This window comes from Dipodomys spectabilis, unplaced genomic scaffold (genome assembly GCF_019054845.1).
Source record: "Dipodomys spectabilis isolate Male_0828 unplaced genomic scaffold, ASM1905484v1 ptg000108l, whole genome shotgun sequence".
In the NCBI taxonomy this organism is placed as follows: domain Eukaryota; kingdom Metazoa; phylum Chordata; class Mammalia; order Rodentia; family Heteromyidae; genus Dipodomys; species Dipodomys spectabilis.
The window spans coordinates 4,182,123-4,206,088 of record NW_024870785.1 but is presented as its reverse complement, the minus strand read 5'-3'; the positions used below and the strand labels follow the sequence as shown (position 1 = coordinate 4,206,088).

The 23,966-nt window shown below is 60.7% G+C and overlaps 1 protein-coding gene across 3 annotated transcripts; it reads right to left on the bottom strand.

The window, feature by feature from the left end:
* Positions 1-23,606, bottom strand: Bahd1 (bromo adjacent homology domain containing 1). Of its 3 annotated transcripts, XM_042687955.1 has the most exons (8): positions 23,453-23,606; positions 5,602-7,026; positions 3,588-3,964; positions 2,679-2,838; positions 2,213-2,289; positions 1,536-1,636; positions 379-569; positions 1-340 (listed from the first exon to the last, which is right to left on the bottom strand). In XM_042687955.1, exons 2-7 carry the CDS (start codon positions 7,010-7,012, stop codon positions 380-382), a joined length of 2,316 nt encoding a protein of 771 aa, XP_042543889.1. In that variant the 5' UTR covers positions 7,013-7,026; positions 23,453-23,606; the 3' UTR covers positions 1-340; position 379. The 3 variants fall into 3 exon arrangements, with proteins under 3 accessions (XP_042543889.1, XP_042543888.1, XP_042543890.1); XM_042687954.1 differs by having other exon boundaries at positions 1-569; XM_042687956.1 differs by having other exon boundaries at positions 1-569; positions 1,536-1,627.
* Between the last annotated feature and the right edge of the window lie 360 nt (positions 23,607-23,966).

Below are 23,966 nucleotides of genomic sequence, written 5' to 3'. Positions count from 1 at the left end.
GGGAGGCCGCAGAAGGGTCTGTCTGGTTCTGGAAGGGCCTTACCCATCCCCCTCGCCCCTGCCCTTCCTTGGTGCATGTCCCTCAGCCTTGGCCCAGCCTCAGGGAAGACTGATTCTTCGGGAGTCTCCACCCAGGGCACGGCAGAGAGGCACCCTGGGCCAAGCTGAGGGCGCTGATTTTGTACCTGGCCTCTCCTTCCTCCCCTCAAGACCCAGAACCCACGGGGGGCCCTGCCCTCCCACCCCCTCCCAGGAAAACCACAGGCCGGCAACCTCAGGACCCCGTGGCCCCTTAAACCAAGTGCTGTGCTTCAAGCAGTACCCCCAGCCCCGAGCCCCACTTGCCCGAGGGCAGCCCCCCCGTGTGGGCATGAGGACGCTACTGAGGGTTCTTGAGGATGCGGCCATGGCGGAAGTCATAGACATGGCGGCAAAGGAACACCAGCTCTGGGTCTGTGTCCTCGGGCACGGTGCGGTGTGGCGGAGTCGAGTAGTCCGAGGATGGGGGCACCAGCGCCGTCTTCCGGCTGGGAAGGCCCTCGCCCCGGCGCTTGGCCATGGCACAGAATCTGCAGCGACAGACCACGCACTGTCTTTACCCCAGCCATCTTTGCAGGAAGACAGAGTCCCTTCCCTGCCCTGCACCCCGGGGCGGCGCCGCTCCCAGCCTGTCCCTGGAGATGCACTTGCTCCACTGCCTGCAAGTGCACCTCTCGGGGGCTTCCCTGCTTCCCTCCACACCGCCTGCTGATCACTGTGCCATCTCCCATAAGGGGGTAGGTGGGTACATGTTGTCTTAAAGAAAAAGGTCAGAGCCAGGCACCGGTGGCTCACACCTAGAATCCTAGCTACTCAGAGGATCACAGTTCAAAGCCAGCCCAGGCAGGAAAGTCCGTGAGACTTTTTTTTTTGGTCCGGTCATGGGGCCTGAACTCTGGGCGCTGTCCCTCAGCTCTTCAGCTCAAGGCTAGCGCTCTACCACTTGAGCCACAGCACCACTTCCGGCTTTTTTTTTTTTGCTTATGTGGTGCTGAGGAATTGAACCCAGGGCCTCAGGCACGCAAGGCAAGCGCTCTACCACTGAACCACCTTCCCAGCCCAGACCATGAGACTCTTAACTCCAATAAACCACCAGAAAACTGGGAGTAGTGCTGTGGTTCAAGTAGTAGAGCGCTACCTGTGAGCAAAAGTAGTTCAGGGACAGATCCCAGACCTGAGTTCAAGCCCTAGGTCCACCACAAAAACAAAAACAAATCAAATGGCAGCAGCAGATTGTAGGTAATAAAATTATTTTTTTTTTGGGGTGTGGGGGGGTGGTCCAGTCCTGGGGCTTGAACTCAGGGCCTGGGCACTGTCCCTGAGCTTCTTTTGCTCAAAACGAGCACTATGTCACGTCTAGCTTTTTGTTTTTATGGTACTGAGGGCTTCATGCATGCCAGGCAAGCACACTATCACTAAGCCACATTCCCGGCCCGAGTGCTGTAAGTGCGTGAGTGAATGGGTCCTCCGGGACCAGGGCAGCAGACACCACCCACCTGCAGTACTCGGCGAAGGTGAGCACGTAGCACTTCTCCTCGATGCAGGCCACACTATTCTGATCCTGATGGCGTGACGCAAACACTTCATTCTGCAAAGGCTCAAAAGGAGACAGCAGGGGCATGGGTATTGGAGCCAGGAAGAGCGCCCCGCTCCACAGTGCGGTGGCTCGGCACACCTGGCCGTTCCTCCTGGGCTCCTAACGCTCACACTGGGTAGAAGTGACTCCAGCGGGCCCACGTCTCCACCCTGGCTGTCCACCCCCCGCAACCCCCGGCCAGAGAAGGAAATGCAAATTGTCCCCCATCTTCCCACTAGATGCAGACCCCACGAGAGGAAAGGGAACAAAAGGTGGGCCTGGAAGGCCGTCAGCTTTCAGGGTGCCGGGCGGTGCAGGGGTGACGTGGGTAGACAGCTGCTCCTCCCTGTGCCTACAGCTGGGAACCATCACTTCCATTTTGGCACCCCCAGCCCTCCAGGGGTGCTGCATGTGTCTCTTTAGGTCATTGTTCCCTTTGAGATGTGAATCCGGCGGTGGCCGAGGAAAACTCCAGGCCCTTCCCTAGGTTCTTGAGGTCTTGGAGAACCCAGGAAAATACCATCGCATGCTGCCCTCGCCCACATACCACTGTTCAGGGCCACTACACGTGGTTTTGCACCCCGCCAGGCAGCTCACCTCGTGCATGCTGGGGCTGCGGCCCCCCTGTAAGTGCTCAGGCCGGTAATACCACAGGAGGCTCATCATCAACTCCCCTGGGGGACAAGAGAAGAGATCATGGCTAGAGCTGGCAACCCCAGGTGCCCGGAGCAGGCAGAGAGGTTGGTTGGCTGCCTGCCCGCGAGGCTAGACCAACCTCCGCGCCTGGATTCTGCGGGCCGTAGCCCCCGCACCTCCAGCCCTAGCCAAGCATTCAGTGGCCCGGAGGGCACCGGGGAGAGGGCGCTGACAGGTGCCCCGGCCTGGGGGTAGAAAGCGAATGGATGGATCCAACCCAGCCTTCAAGCCTGGCACAGCCTCTAGGGCACACAGCCGCAGGCGGAGGGAAGGCAGACGCTGCTGGGAACAGAGGGGACCTGTGCTGCGCCAAACTGCAGGCACGGGCTGACCACGGCTCAGAGCTCCTGGCCTGAGGGAGGGGTACCTGAATCGGGGTTCTCCCAGAGGGCAGAGATCTTGGCCACATAAGGTGTGGATGTCTTTCTTGGGCCTGACTTGAGGAGGACGGTGTCCCGGACGCGGATGGTCTCCCCATGCCGCTCTACTGCCTGGTAGCTCTTCCGGATGGCTGGTTCCGGCTCATCCTAGGAGATGAACCCACACCACCAATGGGCTTTCACAGCCCAACGTGGAGCGAAGGGGAAAAGGGAGGAGGGAGGAGGAAGGGAGGGAGGAGTGGAAGGAAAGAAGGAAGATAGGAAGGAAGGGAGGGAGGGAGGGAGGGAGGGAGGGAGGGAGGTCTGTTTTCAAGATAGCTAACCACTCTTCATGTCTAAGCGCTGGACCCCTCTAAGCCCGGCTTTGAGCAAGGACGGGGTACGCAATAGGAATAGAACAGGACTGGGAACGGGGTGGGAAAACAGCGCAAAGCTCTCTTCCGATCCACACCCTGGCGGCGGGTCTCTCCAAGCACGGCAGCACCAGCGAAGCGCGCCTGCTCTGATGGGACGGCCCGGGTTGGAACCTTAAACCACCACTGTAAACAGCTCTGCCTTAGACAAATTGTGTGACCTGCCGCCAAGTCTCCGCTTCTTCCTTTGTAAGTGGGGGGTAACGATAGGACGAGGGACCCTCACCACGGGGGACGGCGCTGGGGACTCCAGGGCTAACGCACCAGGTGCTTAGCTTCACTCTGGGGTCAAATTTAAGAAGCGGTGGGTGCGGCGGCACACGCCTGCGTCCCAGCCCTCGGGGGACTGCGGTTGAGAATCCCGGGCTCAAGGCTGGGCTGCGCTACGTATTGGACATTTCAGCTGACCTTTCCACCCTGCCAGGGTCCTTGCGGCGCGGGGGCCCGTCCCGCTCCCCGGGCGGGCGGGGCGTGGGCACTCACCAGCACGTAGACGGCCTTCTCGCACGCGGCTCCTACGGGAACCCAGCCGTTGGTGCGGCGGCGGCGGCGGGGGCGCGGGCGCTGGGCCCGCGGCTGCTTGGGGTGACTGGGCCTGCGGGCGGCCTTGCTGCGGGCCGTGTGTCTGCAGCCGGCGCCCGTGCGCAGGCCCGACTTGGAACCGCTGGGAGGCTTGGCACTCTGAGGGCAGGCGCGGGCTACCGTCTGGGGCTCCGAGGTAGGTGTCTGGACGTGGGGAACAGGCTCCGCCGCGGGGGGCACGCTGGGGACAGGGCATCCCAGGAGGGGGTGGGCCGGCGAGGCTGGGTGGCCAGCTTCCGGGAGAGGGAATTCCAGCTGGCCCAGGGACCTGCAGCCGTCTAGGAGACAGGAGAGCGGGAGGAAGGCGGGTGAAGGGGGGAAGGAGGGGGGTAGGGGGTGCAGCTGCCTCCAGAGCCTCCTTCCCACCCAACACCCCAGCCCAATTCCTCATGGGCGGCCGGAAGGCCAGTGGGGTGACAGGAAACACAGGGCCCTCCACAGGGGACTGTCAGCGACTGTTGGGTGGCGGGGTCACTTTCTTCACCTTGGGGAGCGGCCAGCTCTCCCCTCTAGCTAACAGAAGAACAGTGGGGCCGGCTCGGCCGGCTCTGACTCCGGCTTCCCCAGGGCTGCCAGACTCGGACAGGCTGGGAAGAGTCCCACGCCTGCCACTACCAGCCACGTGACCTCAGGCAAGCCCCGCGGCCCCTCGGTGCATCGCTACACAGAGCTGTGGATGGCCACGCAGCCCTTCCTGGCTGCCTCCCCTGGGAACGTGAACTCAGTTCACGAGTACCGGTCTACCACGCAGGGGCTGTTGACTCCTGCTTGGCAGGCGGGGAAACTGAGGCGGGGAAGACTTGTCCCAGGTCACACTGCGAAGTGGAGGGGGTGTGGCTCCGGCTTCTGTGCCTAATTACACGTCTCTGGCCTCTCTGGTGGTTCTTGGCACATGCTGCTTCCTGTGGCCTTGTTGCTGAGGCTGAGGGACAGGGGTCTAGGCATGGGGAGTGGCCCCCAAAGGAAAAGGCCCAAGCAGCAGCTGCTCTCATTTCTTAAATCTCTAACTCATGCCAGAACCTGAAACAACCAGTCTGGCCAGAACCAAGTGGTCTATAAAAGTTGTTTTATAGACCCCTTATGAGAGGGGGAGGGGGAGGGGAGCGGCGGCAGCGGGCAGGCCTGAAAGCCAGCCTGGCCCAGGTCACCTCGTTTCGACCCAGAAGCTGGGAAGGCCGGCAGGAGGCAGGCCGGGCTGCCCCACCCCCGGGCACAAGCCATTCAGGTGTCCGGGTCTCGTGAGAGCGACAGACACCAGAGCCGCAGTGCTGCTCGGCGTGTGTATGCCTGGCCAGGCGATGCCACGGCCGGGAACCGGCTCTCTTTCGAGGTCTGTATGGCCACAGCACCACAGCCTCAGGGCAGCTGGCACCATTTCCAACCCCCGAACCACCGGCTGTCCTCTAAGTGCCTGATGGTCCCGGAACCCAAAGAATGCAGTTTCCCTCGAGGGGACACGGGAGGGAGTTCCGGATTTAACTCAGCATTTAAGAATCTACCATCGGGGCCGGGCGCTGGTGGCTCACGCCTGTAATCCTAGCTACTCAGGAGGCTGAGATCTGAGGATCGCGGTTCAAAGCCAGCCTGGGCAGGAGAGACTGTGAGACTCCTATCTCCAATAAACCACTAAAAAACCGGAAGTGGCGCTGTAGCTCAAGTGGTAGAGCGCTCGCCTTGAGCTGAAGAGCTGAGGGACAGCGCCCAGGCCAGAGTTCAGGCCCCATGGCCGACCAAAAAAAAAAAAGTCTACCATCGGGAATCCCAGCAAGGGGAGGAGACGGCTGCCCCCACGAAGGGGGCACTGCTGCCAAAGGCCAGGGCACGGCATCTCCGCCGCCGCTCTGCCCCCAAAGAGCCCCCTGCCCAGAGCCCAGCCCCGGGGTCTTCTGGGACACCAAGCAGGTCCTCGCCTTACCTGCTGCGAAAGGCATTCTGTAGGGTGAGCCGCCACAGGCAGTGCCGATGTGGGTGAGAGGCAGGGGCAGCACGCCGCAGATGCTATAGCCGTTGGCTCCCGTCTTCTCGCTGGGGCAGTAGCGAGAGGAGCTCCAGGGTGGGTGCTGGAAAGGGGTGCCTGAAGGCACTGAGCTTGGGGCCAGCAGGAGCCCCTCGGTGGGGGCGGCCACCGGGGACAGCTTCCCCTCGGGGAGCATGGGGCAGGGGGAGTAGCCCCCACACTGCAGCCCATCTTGGCCACAGTACAGGTAGAAGCTGCCCAGCGCCGTGAGCTCAGGCCCGGCGCACAGGCCGCTGTAGTCGGCGGGGTTGCCGGGCATGGGCAGGGGGGACAGCTGAGGTACAGGGAAGGAGGGCTGGTGCAGTTCCTGCTTGGGGGCCGGCGATTCCTCGCCCGGACGCCCAGGCTCCGGCTTCAGGGCTGCCTGCCCACCCATGAGCAGAGGCAGGTGGGGACGCTGCCCCACGGGGCTCTCCAGGGCCTTGCTCAGGGGCTGGCAGGGGGGCTGCGCGGAAGGCCCGCATGGAGTCGCAGATGGCCGGGGCTCGTCAGGATGCTCCTGCCAGCCGGGCGGGCCGCCGGCCTCTCCGGGGTCGGCCCCCTGCCGGGCCTTGGGATAGTTCTTGCCGTTGACCTTGGCCCACTTGGGCCGCAGGACCTTGGGTGCCGGAGGCTCGGTGGATCGCCCCTCTGCCTCCGCCGGGGCCCGAGGGGGCCGAAGGGGCAGCTCCCGCTCGCGGCTCAGCTTCAGGAAGGCGGCTGCGTTCAGGCTGGCCAGCCTCTTGGGCGCGGGGTCTCCCTCTCGGCGGGTGCCCTCCTCCGAGGCTGGCTCTGGGGACAGGTCCCGACTCGCCTCTCCCAGCCGCGGTCGTTTCTTGGAGGCGGCCCAGCCGCTGGGGGCGCGGTCGCGGGCGCGGTGGGAGTCTCCGCGGCCAGGGCGGCGCGTGCCCGCCAGGCTGCCGTCCTCCCGCTCCAGCAGCAGGTTGTTGAGGGCCTCCGCGTTGAGGGAGGCCAGGCGCCGCTTGCGGGGCTGCACCAGGCCGGCGTCCTCGCCGGACGGGGCGGGGCTGGGGGGCCTGGGCAGGTCGGGGGGCAGCTCGTCGGCCTCGTCGGCGCTGCGGGGGCCGCACACGCTTTCCAGGCGGGTCAGCAGCACTTTGCAGGCCTTGGGCTTCTCGGGGACCGGGGGCCGCTTCCGCAGCGGGTAGTTCTTGCGGCGCCCTGTGAGGTGCGCGGGGCTCGCTGGCCGGCCGGGCTCCACGCCCTCGGCCCCCTGCTCCGTGCTGCTGCCTTCCATCTGCAGGGGCTCCTGCTGGTCCGCAGAGCCAGAACTCAGCAAGGACAGGGACTTCCTCCGAGTGTGTGTCATGGGGTCCCTCCAACCTGCGGGACACGAGGCAGGCAGTGAGCAGAGCCCAGCCCCACCTGCTTCCCGCCCCAGCCTTGCCCGCAGTGAGTCTGTCTGTCCGTCTCTAGTCTGTTGCAGCCATGCAGGGGATGTTCCCCTCCCCCTCCTCTGTGAACTGAGGAAGGCTGGAAAGCCAAGGCACCAGGCACACCCGGAGCGGAGGAAGTGGAGGCAAAGTGGACCCCTCTCCTCCTCCTCTTGTCTTTGCTCCTCATGCCAGGCACGACACAGACGGGAACAGAGCGGCGGGAGCCCATCAAGCCCTTCAGAAGCACCCGCTCCCCCCCCCCCCCCCCCCGCATCAGAGACTGGACGCCATCGGTGCGAGGTGGGTGGCGAAGGGGAGCTGTCTCCGGGCGCTGGGAGAGCCAGGTCTACCTGGCCCATTGAGCCGGGCAGCCTGGCTCTGGCGAGCCCGGGGTTGGGAAGGACTCCGCCAGCCCAGTTCATCTGGTTCGGATTCCAGGAAAGATCACCCGAATGAAGCGCGGGCGCCCAGGGGAGACCAGACACACTCAGAAGACGCGCTGCCCGCCCCGCCCGCCCCGCCCCGCGGTTCTTGGCAGCCAGAGTCAGGCAACAGGCAGGAGAGGGGACACGGAGTCCAGGGCGCCTGAGAAAATGCCCGTGACCAGGCCTACTCTCGTCACTGTGTGGCAAACACCCTTCGCTACAAACTTGGGGCGACCGGAGCCCCGTGGCTGTGCTCCGAGAGTAGTGTTGCCATACCGGCAAGGCGGCTCGGAACTGCCTCGCAGGACGGTGCTTGTCGCTCGAGGTCAGAGGTCAGCGCTCTTCACTCTTTGCTCTGCAATCCAAAGCAGAGCAACTGCCCAGGGAGGTGCCAGAGGTGCCAGGAGCAGTGCCCCTCACCAGGGAGCCCGGTGATTCCCCCTCACCCCAGCAGGCAGGGCTCCCCACGCTCACCCCAGCAGGGCCAGGACTTAACCCCGTGAGCCCGAGCCCGAGCTCCCAGGCCGTGCTGGCCGCGTGCTGAGAGCGCGTGGGCAACCTTCACCCCTGAGACAGGACTTGGCAGACTGGAGGGGGGGGGGGGGGGGACATGCCAGATTCTGTTCTGGCAAAATGGGAGGACTCACTACTGTCCCGCGATCTGGCCCCAGGCACGCCAGGCACAGAAGGCGCATCCATTCATCCCCAAAACCGCAGGCCTCCCCTGGGCTCCCTCAGAGCCTTTCCTCCTGCATCGGGGTGGCCGGCTGTCCCAGCGTGCTCATTAGCAATGCCGCCTTCCACCCTCCAGAGCATCCCAAAGGCCGATGTCCTACGGGCCTTGCTCAGACCAGGACGCACAGTGCCAGAGGTGGTAGAGGAGCCAGGCGGAAGCTGCAAGCTGCAGCACAGCACATCTGTATTTCCTAGAAATGCGCTGAGGTCCGTCCCCCCCCTGCACCCCCCTTCCCCGGCTCCAAGGAGGCTGCAGGCTGAGAATGAGCAGAGTGTGCAGCTGAGCTGGTAAGACACCCCTCAACAGGCCCCAAGCTCCAGAGTAGTTGGGTCTGGGACCAGCTGGGGCCAAGGCTGAGGTCACCTGGGCTTGCGGCCTTTGAGGACGCGGACATGAGTACAGAGCAGGGGGGGGTGGACAGGAAGAAAGCCAGCGCAGGCCATGCGCGTGGAAAGACAGCCGGTCTGTTCCCCGGCAGCGGGCTGGGCAGGGGCTGGCCGATGGGCAGTGCCGGTCTGGGGACACCTGCCCTCGCTTCGATTCTTCTCTCAGCACCCTGAAAGTCCCAAGAGGGCACAGGTGGGAGGGAGAGGCACGGCTTTCAGAAGCCAGTTCTCTCTCGCCATCTCTCACTCAGCACGGTGGTCGTCCCTCGGGGGCAGCGCTCCCCCCAGGGGGCCATCGCACACATGGTCCAATCCCAGACCAAACCAGCCCCAGGAGCCTCCTCCTAAACTCCCCGGAATCTGCCAACCTGTCACCCACTAAAAACACCCCAGGTCATCAGAGTACGTTGCACAACAACTCCCGGCTTTCATGTGTCCTGTCGGGAGGCAGCCCGGGGTCTGCTGCTGTGTGGGAGCTTGTGTGAGTCACGCTTTGAAGCGCCTGTGAGAATCTTGGCAGTGGCTTCTCCCTGGGGTGGGGCTGGGTGAAGTGCTCTGGCCTGTCAGGGACCCTCCAACCCGGAGGGGTGCCCGGGCTGGGCTGCTTGGGGGAAGCCCATCCAGGAGAGCGGCAGGCCTGGCTCCAGTTCCGGCCTGGCCGGTCCCCCTGCAGGCCCCCCCACTGACATGGCTCCTCCGGGAACTTCCTATCACTGCCAGCCAGCAAGAGAACCGGTGCCCTCAGCACTGCCCTGCTCCGACCTGGAAGCTCCGTCCTTCCAGGCACAGGTGATCCAGGCCCCTGTGGAAAAGGGTCCTAGGAGGGGCTCCCCCAGGGCAGATTACCTCTCACCTAGCCAGGCCAAACTGCTGATGGCTGGAGAAAACCAGTCTGACTGTCCTGGGCTCTGAACGGCCTCCCTGAGGAGTGGCAGACCAGAGAGCCCCCCAGCCTAAGATCAGCTGAGCCTCCAATCCCCGCGAGCACGGGTGAGAGCCAGCAGACAGGCCATCTGTACCCCAAGAACACACCACAGTCGCAAGCAGAGGGGACACCAGAGCCTGGCGAACTGTCAGGGCAGAGCTGGGCCTTGGTACTGCCTGAACCCGGGCTGGAAGTTGTCCCCACAGAGGAAGAAAAGGCTGAGTGGCCCTGTCTTCCCACGCACAGCACAGCACCCCACCCCAAATTCTCCAGCAAGGGACGTGGGGCGGGGGTTGGCCCGAGGGTCCCAGTGAGGAGCAAAGGGAGGTGAGGGTAGGGACCTCAAAAGCAGGGCAGAGCACAGATTACTCGGACAAGCAGCCTGAGGGGGGGGGGGGGGAGGAAGTGGGGGGAAGAGAGAGAGGGGGGGAGAGAGGGAGAGGCCCCTAGCTAGTGCCCTGCTCTGCTCTTACCCCCAACACTCATCCTGGGGCTCTCAGGGCGAGCTGCTCTTCCAAATCCTCTCCTAGAGGCTTCTGAACGCTGCACTTGAAACTGTCTTCAGTGGAAGGAGAGCGGTCAGGGATCTTGAGTAAACAAAGGTGTCACCTGGTCCAGAGCCAGCGAGGCCACCGAGGCCACCGCCTTCCAATTCCAGCTGATGTCACACAATTAGCCCAAGCTTTACCTCCCTCCCCGAAAGGGGTTTCCTGACCCTGCTGCCAGGTAGGAAGAGCAGCAGGAGCACACGGGTGCGCTCCCCTCTCCTTCACTCAACTATTTTTTTTTTTTTTTTTTTGTCGGTCGTGGGGCTTGAACTCTGGGCTTGGGCGCTGTCCTTCAGCTCTTCAGCTCAAGGCGAGCGCTCTACCACTTGAGCTACAGCGCCACTTCCTCCCCTCTCCTTCAAACTGAGCTGCTGTCACTTCAGGAGGACAGGGGCGACCGCTGCCAAGGCCGTGCGGTAACTCCAGGTAAAGGTGCCGAAGCTCTTAAAAACCAAAAGCAGAAACCACCAAAGGTCTGAGGCAGGCGGACCCGGCTCTGGCTTTAGCTCAGGGGATACCACGCAAGAGGTCCTGGGTTCCAATCCCAGCATGGCAAAAGAAGAAATGCTGGCACTGCTTTGTGAGCGACCAACTTCCTATTCTCAGAACCAGAGGTTCCTCACATGGAAGGGAAACACTTACTTCCAGACGGTGGCGGGGCTGTGGCCCCACAGAGCAGCACCCCCCCCTGCACACGCCCCCCAGCAAGAGCTCAGGCAGCTGCAGTGGAAAGCCAGCCTCGAGGGCCAGGAGGCGGCCCCAGCCTGCCTGCGCCTCAGCTCTGCTGCGCCGCTGCTCCACAGGAACTCGCGAGTGTCCGGCAGCAAGGGCGGAGCCCGCGTCCCTCGTGGAGCCGGTGTGGGGTGGACGGGCTGTGTGCGCTCAGCACTCAGCCTGGCGAGAGCGTCAGTGCAGACCCAGACTCAAGACGGGGTCGGAGGGCGCACCACGGGCTCGGCCGGCAGCACCTCACTGCTGGCATCCACAGGGGCAGGAGAAGTCTTGGTTCCAGGAGCACAGGGCTCTGACCCTGGGCACTGCCCAGGAAGAAAGCAGTGGCTTTTGCCACCAGCCCCACCTCCCTGGTGCCCACTTCGCCTCCCTTGTGTCAGGCACTCGATTCTCCATGCAACCAAAAGAACTGGCCTGACCCATCAGGGCACACAGGGTTGATTTTGAGCGTCTCAAAAGCCTAAGTGGGGAGCTGGGAAGGTGGCTCAGTGGTAGAGCACTTGCCTTGCATGCTCGAGGCCCTGGGTTCAATTCCTCAGCACCATATAAGAAAAAAGCCGGAAGTGGTGCTGTGGCTCAAGTGGTAGAGTGCTAGTCTTGAGCTGAAGAGCTGAGGGACAGTGCCCAGGCCCAGAGTTCAGGTCCCACAACCGGACCCCAAAAAAAAAAAAAAAAAAAAAAAAAAAGCCTAAGTGGTAGGCGGGCGCCAGTGGCTCACACCTGTGATCTTAGCTACTCAGGAGGCTGAGATCTGAGAATCTCAGCTCAAAGCCAGCTCTGGCAGGAAAGTCTGGGAGACTGCTACCTCCAACTAATCACCAAAAAGCTGGACATGGCGCTGTGGCTCAAGTGGTAGAGCCCTAGCCTTGAGCAAAAAAGCTCAGGGACAATGCCCAGGCCAAGTTCAAGCCCCAGGACTGCCCCTCCAACATAAAAATAAGTAGTTAGTGGCCACCCTTGGAGCCAGGCCCACAACCTGGGGGGGGGAGGGGGGAGCAGGGAGTCATTAGTCCAGCAAACGCTGCTACCTTTGGCTACTCCTGGTATGGACAGCTTAGCCCAGCCCCAGAACTGTACCCAAAGAAGCAGAACCTCCGCTTACTTCCAGCTCCAGAGCCAAAACTAAGGTAGGCAGATCCTTGCTGTAACAATGGGCAATTCTAACAAGACTATAGACTCTCTCTCTCTGTTAGATAAGCAAGTTCAAGGAGATTAACAGCCGGGTACAGGCTGCTCACGCCTGTAATTCTAGTTATGTAGGAGGCTGTGATGGTAGGATTGGCAGTTCAAAGCCAATCCAGGCAGGAAAATCTATGAAACCATTACCTTCAGTTAATCACTTAAAAAGCCCCAAATGGAGCTGTGGCTCAAGTGGTAGAGTGCTAGCCTTGACCAAAAAGAGCTCAGGGACAGGTCCTGAGTTCAAGCCCGGACAGAAGCGTGCGCGCACGCACACACACACATGCACGCACACGCACGCACGCACACGCACACACGCACACACACACACACACACAGACTAAAGTAAGCCTACTGCCCGTGGCTCAGGCCTGTAATCCTAGCTCCTCAGGAGGCTGAGATCTGAGGATCAAGGTTCCAAAAGTCCATGTGACTCTGATCTCCACTAAACTATTCAGAAAAAAGCTGGTAGTGCCATGGTAGCTCAAATGGTAGAGAGCTAGGCTTAAACACAAGAGACTCAGGGACAGCACCCCGGCCGAGTTCAAGCCCCAGAACTGGCAAGGAAAAAAAAAAAGTAACAGCAGAGTTGGTAGAATTTCCTCATACAGTTGGGAACCGCTAACACTCGTCTTGAGGGAGGGCGCTTCCTACAGGTGGGGACCGAGAGTGAGGAGACAAAAAGGCTCCCTCTGAATCTACCAGCTGCAGAGTAATAAGAGACCGCAAGGGCAGAGTACTGTGTTCTGCTTTAAGAAAGAAACTCAACAAACGAGATGGTAACCGTATCCAAAAGAAACCAGTCTTTAAGCCAGGCGCCAGTGGTTCACGCCTGTAATCCTAGCTACTCAGGAGGCTGAGAACTGAGGATCGGGGTTCAAAGCCAGCCGGGGCAGGAATGTCCTTGAGATTCCTATCTCCAGTTTATCATCAGAAAACTGGAAGTGGTGCCGTGGTTCAAGGGGTAGAGCACTAGCCTTGAGCTGAAGAGCTCAGGGACAGCGCCCAGGCCCAGAGTTCAAGACCCACGACCCGAGAAAAAGAGAGGTGGGGAGGGAGAGAGAGAGAGAAACCAGTCTTTAGGGGCTTCCTTTAAAGATCCATGTCCCAACCTCAGGCAATGCGCGCTCCCCTAGCTTCTCCCCCACCCCGCCCGCACCCCGCGCACCGCTCTGGCAAGTAGAAGCCTGAGCACCTGCTGCTCATTTCTTGCTGCATCTCGTGACCTTTGGCTATCAGGCCAACCAGGGCCACCCCCAGGCGGCAGCGCACAGGAGACCAGGCGGCTGCAGAGCCTCTGGGCGTGGTCAGGGGCTTGGACTCTAACGTTGGCTTTCCTTGTTTACAGACTGTTGTAAGGATTCCATTAAATAAGAGCGTGTGTGAGGTGCCTAGCAGAGTGCCTGGTGCGTAGAGAGCGCTCAACCCAAGACCACTCTTCCTTCCCTTCCCCCTGAGAAGTACCACACTGGCTGAGAAACTGGAGTGGGCACTGGGAGAGGATGGGGCAAGACAGTGTGGCCAGCCTGGCCCGAAGCCCAGCCCAGGGCAGCGCCGCCACACCCGGTGTGGAGCATGAAAGCCCAGTGGGAAAGCTGCACTCTGGGAAACTCTTAGCATGACACGAGGATGCGGGAAAGTGCGGTGGACAGAGGCATCTTCTTCCACACTCCCCGCTCAGCTCCACGGATGGGTGCAGCTGGAGGCATAGAAGCTCCAGCCCAAGGCTCCTGGACCCACTCACCCAGAAGCCCTCCCGATCTGGCCAAGCGGTTGGGAGACGTGAAACAGGAATGGGGGAAGGGCCAAGCAAAGCTCAAGTCTTCAGGCAGGGGAGTCCTTGTGTTGCTAATGTGACATCCTCCAAAAACATCTCAACAGGGCTGGGAGCCTGCGGCTCACACCAGCAGTCCTAGCTACTCAGGAGACTGACACATGAGGACTGATGTTTTGAAGCCAGCCCTGTAAAAACCATGAGAGTCTTATCTCCCATCAACTACTAAAAAGCTCAAAGTAGAAAAAAAAAAAAAAAAAAGGTTCAGGACAGCGCCCAGGCCATGAGTTCAAGGCCCAAGAGCAACACCAAAACAAAAAAAGCAAACAAAAAAATCTCAAGCCGCCGGGTGGTGGTGGCTCACGCCTGTAATCCTAGCTACTCAGGAGGCTGAGATCTGAGGATCGCGGTTCAAAGCCAGCCCGGGCAGAAGAGACCGTGAAACTCCTATCTCCAATAAACCACCAGAAAATCGGAAGTGGCGCTGTAGCTCAAGTGGTAGAGCACTCGCCTTGAGCTGAAGAGCTGAGGGACAGCGCCCAGGCCCAGAGTTCAAGCCCCACGACTAACCAAAAAAAAAAAAATCTCAAGCCAAGCAATGGTGGCTCACACCTGCAATCCTAGCTACTCAGGAGGTTAACATCACGGTTCAAAGCCAGCTAGCGCAGGAAAACTGAGAAATCTCCAGTTAACTACAAAAAGACTGAAGTGGGACTGTGGCTCAATTGGTAGAGCATTAACCCTGAGTGAAAACAGCTATATGATGGAGCCCACACCCTGAGTTCAAGCCCCAGTACCAACCAGCACAAAGAAACAAAGCACAGGGCTGGGAAGTGGCTCAGCGGTAGAGCGCTTGCCTCGCATGCATGAGGCCCTGGGTTCCATTCCTCAGCACCACATAAGCAGAAAAAGCCAGAAGTGGCGCTGTGGCTCAAGTGGTAGAGCGCTAGCCTAGAGCTGAAGAGCTGAGGGACAGCGCCCAGGTCCAGAGTTCAGGCCCCACCACCGATCTAAAAAGAAAAAGAAAGAGAACCCTCAACAGCTCACCTGGCCTGGTAGCAGCAAAGGACAGTGAATGGTGATCCAATCACCAGAACAGTGCCTAGATCCTTACAGCCTGCCTGGGTGTATAGGCCCTGACTTGATCCCTGGCACTTAAAAGAGAAAAGGAGAAAAGAAGAGGAAGAGGTGGAGGAAGAGAAAAAGTTTTAGGCCAGGATTGGTGGCCTGGAAGCCAGTCTGGTGGACAGTAAGACACCTACCTCCACCTCAAAGAGCAGTAACAAGCTTGGCGCTGATGGCTCACGCCTATAATCCTAGCTACTCAGGAAGCTGAGATCTGAGAATCATGGTTGAAAGCCAGCCTGAGCAGGAAAGTCCACGAGACTCTGAACTCTAATAAACCACCAGAAGAAAAAAAAACTGGAAGTGGCACTGTGGCTCAAAGTGGTAGAGCACTAGCCTTGAGCAAAAGAGCTCAGGGACAGCACCCAGGCCCTGAGTTCAAGACTCATAACTTACAAAGGTGGGGGAGGGGGGCGGAAAAGCAGGGCTGGGAAGGTGGCTCAGTGGTAGAGCGCTTGCCTCGCATGCATGAGGCCCTGGGTTCGATTCCTCAGCACCACATAAGCAAAAAGAAAAAAGCCGGAAGTGGTGCTGTGGCTCAAGTGGTAGAGCTGAAGAGCTGAGGGACAGCGCCCAGGCCCAGAGTTCAGCCCCCATGACTGACAAAACAAAAAATAAAAAAATGTAGTAACAAGCACGTGCGCACACACACACAGACACCTCAAGAGAGTTTGCCTAGCTAGAGGTGCCACCTCCAGCAGTGGCCAGCCCAGTCACGATAGCAGCTCTACCCCACGACTTCCCAAACACGCTCCACCCTGAATGTGCCAGCCCGAGGGGCAGACCCGCGAGCAGACCTCAATGCCGCACGGCAGGGCCCAGAGTGGCAGCGCTTGGACCTCTCACCTAAGTGACCAGCATCACCCACAGGATGGGGAGGAGAGCCCCAGAGTCAATGCAACAAGTCTACTGAATGAGCAAGGCTGGACGCACACAGCTGACAAACCCCTGACCAAGAAAATGCACGAAACGAAAAGGGTTGCAGATTTCTAAGCTTTTCTGCAGCGCACGATACACACACACATCAACTCCAGCAGCCGAGCAGCCTCCCTGTAAAGCCCCAAGCATGGAATGCTTCCAATACTTCTCTAGTCCCATTTGAGGAGGAGCGCGGCATTTCTACCCCAGACAAGAGCCTTCCGACCCACTGCCCAGGGGCGCGCTGTGCCTCGGAAACCTGATGCAGTCCCTGAGTTACATCAGGAAATCTCTCTTCACACCTTGCAGGGCTCTCAGTGGTCTAGTCTTCTCTCCCAACTTGCCCAGCTACCTGCGGAAACACTCCACTAGTTACTAGCCACACTTGTATCAAGGCAAAGGTCACAGATAGAGGAGGGTGAAGCCAGCAAGGAAGAAGCAGAGTTGGCACATGAGCGTGCAGGCCCTGGGACTCTTGGAGATGCAGGCCGCAGAGGCCTCGATTGAACAGGACTACTGATGGGGCCTGTGAGGCCGAGACCCAGGCCAGCCTGGCACACGGTGTTCGCCACTGCACCCACCCTCATGGCTGCCCCGGGAGGCAGCGCGTAGCATCTCATCTGAAGGAGAAGCAACACCTGTCACCAGGCTGCTGTGGATGAGGGCAGAGGTAGGGTACCTGGGAGTCAGCCCCAGAACCCACACATCCTCGCTGACAGGATGCCAGGGCATTATCACAAGCCTTCTATTTTTTTTTTTCCCCTGTTAATTACTGCCATTTCAACACATTACTAGCTCTTCCTGAATTTTCACCACAAAGGAATTGGAAATGTTCGACATTTAAATGCCATCTGTGGGCTGGCCAAAGGAACATAAACATCATTTTAAAAAATTGTTTCTATGGCGTCGTGTAGTGTCACACACCTGTAACCTCACAACCCATGAGAGGCTGAGGCGGGAGAGTACGGAGTTCAAAGCCAGCCTGGCTACGTGGTCCCACAAAAGATTCAATCGAGAAAGCAAGTTTTGCTGGGCGCTGGTGGCTCACGCCTGTATAATCCTAGCTACCCAGGAGGCTGGATGTGAGGATCGCAGTTCAAAGCCAGCCCGGGCAGGAAGGAAGTCCATGAGACTCTTTTTTTTTTTTGGTCGGTCGTGGGGCTTGAACTCTGGGCCTGGGCGCTGTCCCTCAGCTCTTCAGCTCAAGGCGAGCGCTCTACCACTTGAGCTACAGCGCCACTTCTGGCTTTCTGGTGGTTTATTGGAGATAGGAGTCTCACGGTCTCTCCTGCCCGGCTGGCTTTGAACCGCGATCCTCAGATCTCAGCCTCCTGAGTAGCTAGGATTACAGGCGTGAGCCACCAGCGCCCGGCTGAGACTCTTCTTTTTTTTTTTTTTGCCAGTCATGGGGCCTGAACTCTGGGCCTGGGCGCTGTCCCTCATCTCTTCAGTTCAAGGCTAGTGCTCTATCACTTGAGCCACAGCACCACTTCCGGCTTTTTGCTTATGTGGTGCTGAGGAATCGAACCCAGGGCCTCATGCATGCGAGGCACGCACTACCACTGAGCCACTTTCCAGCCCCTCCATGAGACTCTTTTTTTTTTTTTTTTTGGGTCCGGTCATGGGGCCTGAACTCTGGGCCTGGGCACTGTCCCTCAGCTCTTCAGCTCAAGGCTAGCGCTCTACCACTTGAGCCACAGCGCCACTTCCGGCTTTTTTCTTTTTGCTTATGTGGTGCTGAGGAATCGAACCCAGGGCCTCAGGCATGCAAGGCAAGCGCTCTACCACTGAGCCACCTTCCAGCCCCTCCATGAGACTCTTATCTCGGGTTATCCACCAGAAAACCGGAAGTGGCACTGTGGTTCAAAGTGGTAGAGCACTAGCCTGGAGCAGATAAGAGCTCAGCTCAGGGACAGAGACCAGGCCCAGAGTTCAAGCCCCAAGACAAAGCAAAAAAACAAAAACAAAAACAAAAAACCCAAAGCAAGTTCTTACAGAAACATCGGCTCAAAGTTCCCGCTGGACTCTTACATGCACTTTTGTTACATACCCCCTTTATGAGCTAGAAAGTGGCAGGAGCTCCTAAGTCAAATGTCTCTGCATGTTTCTTACCCAGAACTTCCCGTCCCCTGCCCTCAGAAGCAATGAAGACCAACAATCTGTCACCACACTTTGCAGACAAGATAGGCTGCCCCTTGGCAAATAAACCCCAGTATTTGCAATTTTCTCTGAAGAACACTTTGCCATTTTTACTCTTTTGCGTATTTGCCCATACTGTGAGACACACCCCCTCACCCTGGCAGGGCAGGGCACCTCCCCACTGCCGGGAGACACTGCAAGCACGCCAGGGTTGCCTGCATCAGCAGCACACTAACCATCCCGCGACTTCTGCAGAGATTCTCTAAAAGGATATCATCTGAAAAGGATCCACCTCTAATCGCTAAACCACCTGGGAACAAGAGCTAGCCCCCTCATTTTGGACAGGTAGCTCTAGTTGAGAAGGCATCTGTGGCAGGAAGCTGAACACACTACCCATGGAGAAGAAAGATACAGCAAGGCCAGGGAGCGACGCGCCTCGCCTCCCCACACTGCCTAGAAAAGGAACTGAACCAGGAAGAAAATGTCTAACTCCAAATCCTCACTTGGACCGACTCACTTGATTATTTTCATTCAGGCAACCTGGTCTCAGAACTCGGCTCTGTGGACAATGAGCCAGGCAGAGGCAATCGCGCCCGACCACAGACAGGGGGAATTAAACCGACACACTGGATCCCAAGACAGCATTATTTTTATGGGGGAAAGGGACAGAATGGGTTGAATGACCTTCCTGGAGGGTGTTTCCCACAGGGGAAAGGTGACAACCGTCTCTCCCCGCTCCCAGGACACCACAAAGAGTCCTGGATGTGACTCGGATCCTCGGCTTTCGGACCGAGGATGCTGGTCCGGCTCTGCCGGCCTACCCCGGCATCTGCAACCCACTGCGGCGGCTCCGCCTCTGCCTCCCTTTTAGACATTTTACTGCTCATTAGTGGCAGGACCAGGAGGTGGGCTGGAGAGACATAAAGGAGCTGAAATTCAAACCAGTCCATTTGACTTCAGTGAGGTGCCTCCCATAAAACCGGGCAGGATTCCATCACGGAGACCTCCCCACGCCCCCACCTGGGGAGGTCCAGGCCACCTGAGGGATCAGGGCTGCAGGGTCGCAGAACCCTAGGCGTGAGGAGCCCAGGCTTCTCATTCCCACGTGCTCTTGACTACCTATGATTTCCCCACCTTTTCAGAGTGAAGAGGCATTTCAGCCCCGAGCCAGCCCCCACCCAGTGAAGGCCAGGAGATCTGCAGAGCCCAAGTGTGCTGGGCCTGCCCTCGGGACCCAAACACTCTCTCCATGTCCCTCTAAAGTCCCCCCCACACACACACACAATGGCAAGTTCACAAAGGAAGTAAGGCTTGCCAGAATGTGCTAGCAAATTCCCATAAATACTTGGGCCGGGGTAGTGCTGCTTATGTAAAATGCTTCCCCATTGAGAGATGCTGCTTTATTTACATTCTTCACAGCCCATTCATAAAAAGGAGGTCCTTTAATGTTGGGGCTGTTCGTATAATGCTCCATAAACTCCCGAAGCTTCAGCTGCCAGCCTTTAGAGTTCAACACAGGCAACTTCTCAACTAGAAACTCCCCCCCCCACCCTCTTTAATGACTCACCTTGGGACAGGGCACCAAAGCCAGATGTGGCCCGAGCAAGGCCAGGAGGAAACCTTGTAGCCCGCTGGATGCTGGGGCAGAGGGGGGAGGAATGAAAGGAAGTCATTTCTGCAGTGTAAAGGAGCGGGAATCCCTTCGAGTTCTGCTGAAATCTCCTTGGTGGGTGTCAAACGCTCCCTAACTAACTCATTCCTCTAAATATGAAGGAAAGGGTGGCGAGCACTCTCCTAATCCAAAAGAAAGGGAGAGGGGAGAGCCCTTCCTGGGTCTTAGTTTGCACTGTGGATGTATAAACAGGCTTTTCTCGCCTGGATCCAAGTGTTCCAGGAGCGCTGGGATTTGCTGGGATGAAGCTCAGGCAAGGCCCAGGACTAGTGGAAGGTCTGGGGCGCAGAGCAGCCCAGGGCAGCACCCAGGACAGGCACTGGAAGGCAGCTTTTCTCCTGCTACAGGAGGAGGAGGAGGAGGAGAGCAGTAGTAGGGATTTTTCTTGTAATTGACAGGGGAGCGGTCTACATTGCCATGACAACTGTGAGGGGTGGCCTTCCCACTTAAAAGGAAACTGCTAGCCCATTAATCATCAAAATGGGGCACAGAAGGGAGGTCTGGGGGCAAGGGTGGATTCAGAAGGTTTCCTTACCATCTAGCTTCGAGCTGGTCCCCAGTCCCCTTTCCCATTTCCCCCATAGTCCAACCAAGTTCTGCTGGCTCTGGGGATTGTAGCTTTCTTTTCTGATAGCTCTGGGGCTCTGTGGAGCCTCCAAAAGGAACCCTAAAGTCCTATCCATGGACCAGACCCAGTATTATTTTTCTCTTCTGCTCTCAGAATCATGCTTTCTCCCTCATTTACACCGGGACTGAGAAGAGATAAAACATATGGATTCATTTAGCATGGACAACAAGGAAAGTTGCATAAGAACAGCGAAGCCTGGGACAGAGAACCGTCCAGTAGGGTAGGAGGAAAACAGAATTACAGCCCTTTTCCAACTCCTGTCTATATGGTGTCACATGAGCAGCCCCACAGGGCTGGGACTCTCCACCAGCAGGAGTCGCAGAAGCAGCAGCCGAATATCCCAGGTGAGCCCTCCCTACCCCGCAACCTGCCCAAGGACAGGAAAGGCCCGAGACCCCAACCTCTCCACACTGAGCATTTCCAGAGAAGCCAAAGGAAGGACTTCCCCTCTGTCCCACCCAACTCAGCGGCCAACTGCATTTATTCATTCAACAAAACACACAGGGAGACTACAGATGAGGAACGCCGGCACAGTCACACACACCCGCAACACCTTGGACGTGCATATTGTCCCTGCCCCTCAGAAACTTCCATCCTACAATCCTCTCAAGAAGACACCAGGTTGGAAAATGCAGTGTGTCAAGGGAGGGGGCTGCCTGCCGTGACTGGGAGTGGAGACTTCAGACAAGTGGGAGGAATGGAGAAGGTGGGAGGGGCGGGAGCAAAGGGCAGAGCCACCAGCCTGCAGCGCCTGCGGAGGACAGAGCCTGGGGACAGCACACTGGGCCGAGGCTGCGAGAAAAGGAGAAAGCACCACAAATGTGGGGGGAGAGGGCGGCAGGGGTGCGGTGGGGGGAAATGGTGTGGTAGCGTGAGTAAGCAGGGAGCAGGAGGACAGAACACCGCCACAGACTGACACAGGGACAGCCGGGCACCAGAAAGGAAGCAGGGAGGGAGATGTCACCAACAGAGACTCTCCTTACTGCCTCAACCCCGCAGGGCGCACCCCGAAACACAGATCCAACTGGCATGGGGGCTGCTGCCAGCTAAGAAACCTACCAGAGACAAGGTATGTGGTTTTCGCAACTCCGCTTTACACCACGCAGCAAGACCAGGTCACTCCCTGAGCGCCACCAAAGGCAATGGCGTACAGGTAGCCGCTCAGAGGACACAAAGCGAGGTTCTTCAGCCTCTGGATGTACACATGCAATTAAACTCTCTCAGAAGCGCTGCAGTCTCCCCAGTGAAGCACACCCGCCCCCTCCCACAGCCTCAACTCAACCCAGGCTGGGGGCTGGACCTTGGGGGCGGGGGGCAGGGGAGGAACATGAGTAACCCCGTGCCCTACTGTGGCAGGGCTGACAGGCCACATTCTCAGGGTAGGTGGACAGCCAACCACGGCACCAAGGTGGGCACCACAGCTCCCAGTGGGGCTTTACAAATGGGTAAACACCACCCAGCCCAGAGCTGCCACCGGGAGACTTGGAGACACTCACAGCAGGAGCTGGTGGCTCCCAAGTGTCCTCCAGCCGGCCAAGGGCAGTGGCTGTCCCTCCGAGACACGTGGCCCTCTGAGGCCCTGTGCTCCTTTTTGTGGAAGACCCGGAGGTGAAGGTGGGGTTGAGGGGGGAGAGGGGGGAAACGTCTCCGGTGGCACAAAGGAGAAGACTGGAAACCTGGCTCTTAATCTCCTGAACCGTCTTGCCTGGATTTCAGCTCCGCTTTCCCCTCTGTGGGCGCCTCCTTGGCTCAGGAAAAGTGCTGAAGGCGGTGGCTGAGGGATGGCAGGTGCACCCTTGAAGAGGGGAGTTGTCTGGTCCAACTAGTCTCGAGGTGCAGCCCACAATGGGCACCCCCGGGGCCGGAGGGGGGGGGACCCCAGAGATGGCTCCGAATCCCCACCCCCACCGCTCCCCCAGAGCAGGCAGGCCCCAGAGCGGCTGACCACCTTGGCCTCGGTAGGACCTGGGGCCCTGTCGCCCCTGTCCAGGCCGGGGCGCACCGTGTGCACACACTCCCCCCACCCCACCCCTGCCCCTTCGCCGTGGCCGAGTCGACCCCACTCTTCCCAGCACCGCGAGGCCGCCGGTGGCTGGAGCCCGAAGCCGGGGCCCGACCGAGCTCCTCGCGGCGGGCGCCCCGGCCCCCCGCGGTCCCCGGGGGCAGAGTCCGAGCCGGCCGCCGGTCCCTCGGGGTGGGCGCCTCGGACCCGCTCCCCGTGCCCGACGCCTCTACCTGCGCCCGCCGGGGCGCCGCCTTTGTCCGGCTCTCCGCCGCCCGGCGGGGCCCTCCGGCTCGACCTGACCCGGGCCCCCCGGGGCCGGGAGGAGCGGGGCAGGGCGGGCCGGGCCGGGCCGGGCCTGGCCGCGGGGTCCCCGCTGTCACTTGGAGGCGGTCTGACAACTTCGATTCCTCCCCGCCCCCCCCCCCCCGCCGCCCGCCCCACACCTCGGACGCGGCCGCCGCCCCGCACGGTCCCCGCCGGGCCTCCCGCGGCCCACACTCGCTTCTCGAACCGGTCCCCTTCCGTCTGCGGCGCCTCCCTTCCCTCCAGCCCCGATCCGCTCGCCTCCGAGCCCCCCTCCGCCCCCACCCCCGAGCCCCCCGGTAGCCATCGCCGGTCGGCCCCCCCCCGCCCCGCGCGGGCGATCCCGCGGCGCCGCCCCCGGCCGCGGCCCCTCGCCTCGGGGACCGCGATGGGGGAGGGGGCGCGGCGGGGGCCTGGCCGCCCGCGCACCCGGCGCAGACAGAACCGGCTCCGCCGCGGCGGCGGGGACGACCCGGCCGTCCTCCCGCCCTCCGCAGCCCGGGACGCCCGCGCCGCCGCCGCCCGGCCGAGCTGCCACCCGCGGCCGCCACCCACCCCGGCCTGCGGGGCGGGCGGCCCCCGGGGGCTGTCACCTCGAGGCGCGCCGCGCTCGCTCCCCGATGGCGGGACCGCGGCGCCGCCGGACCCGGGGGAGGGAGGCGGGCGGGCGGGCGGCCGCACCTGCTTCGCGTCGTCCGTCCGTCCGTCCCCTCCCGGGCTGGCGGGGGCGGCGGCGGCGGCGGCGGCGCGCTCGCTCGCTCGCTCGGCGGGGCGCGCTGACGGGCGGCCGGTCCTCTCCCCGCCGCGAGTCCGCCTACCGCGCTGGCTCGCTCCCGCCCGCCCCTTCCCCCCCTCCCCGACCCCGGCCCCCAGCTCACCGGGACGGGCGGCGCGGACGGCGCGGCTCCGGGCGCCCGCAGGCCCCGGCCGGGCTGGAATCCGGCGGCTGGAACCCCCCGGGGGCGCTCAATTCCCGGGCTCCACGCTGCTGCGTCAGCGCCTCCTCCTGGGGGCCGCGGCCGGGCGGGCGGAGCGGGGGCCGCGGCCGGGCGGGGCCGTCGGAGGGTGGGGGGGGAGAGCGGGAGCGCCTGGCCGGGGCGGGCGGGCGGCGGAGGCCGGACGGGCGGGGCAGGCAGCCGGACGGGCGGGCGACGGGGGCCGGGCTCCGGGATCCGCTACGCCGCTCGCGGTTCCCCCACAAACTCCCCGAGAGCGGAGCCTCCGCCGCCCTCCTTCCTGCTTCCTCGTCCCCAGCCAATCAGCGGCGCGCCCCTCGGCCAGCTCCGCCAATCAGACGCCCCGCCCTGCGCTGGCCCCGCCAGCCAATCCGGCCCTCGGCTCCCCCTCCCGGTCTCCGACCAATCAGAGCCGCGGGTCGCTCGTCCCAACGCA

What these genes read in the sequence shown, in the direction of transcription:
- Bahd1 (XM_042687954.1), bottom strand. Translation starts at nt 7,012, where the DNA reads ATGACACACACTCGGAGGAAGTCCCTGTCCTTGCTGAGTTCTGGCTCT. An exon ending in AGAAGGCCGTCTACGTGCTG is followed by an intron (nt 2,839 to 3,587) that starts GTGAGTGCCCAC and finishes TTCATCTCCTAG; the next exon opens with GATGAGCCGGAACCAGCCAT. An exon ending in ACCTTCGCCGAGTACTGCAG is followed by an intron (nt 570 to 1,535) that starts GTGGGTGGTGTC and finishes CTGTCGCTGCAG; the next exon opens with ATTCTGTGCCATGGCCAAGC.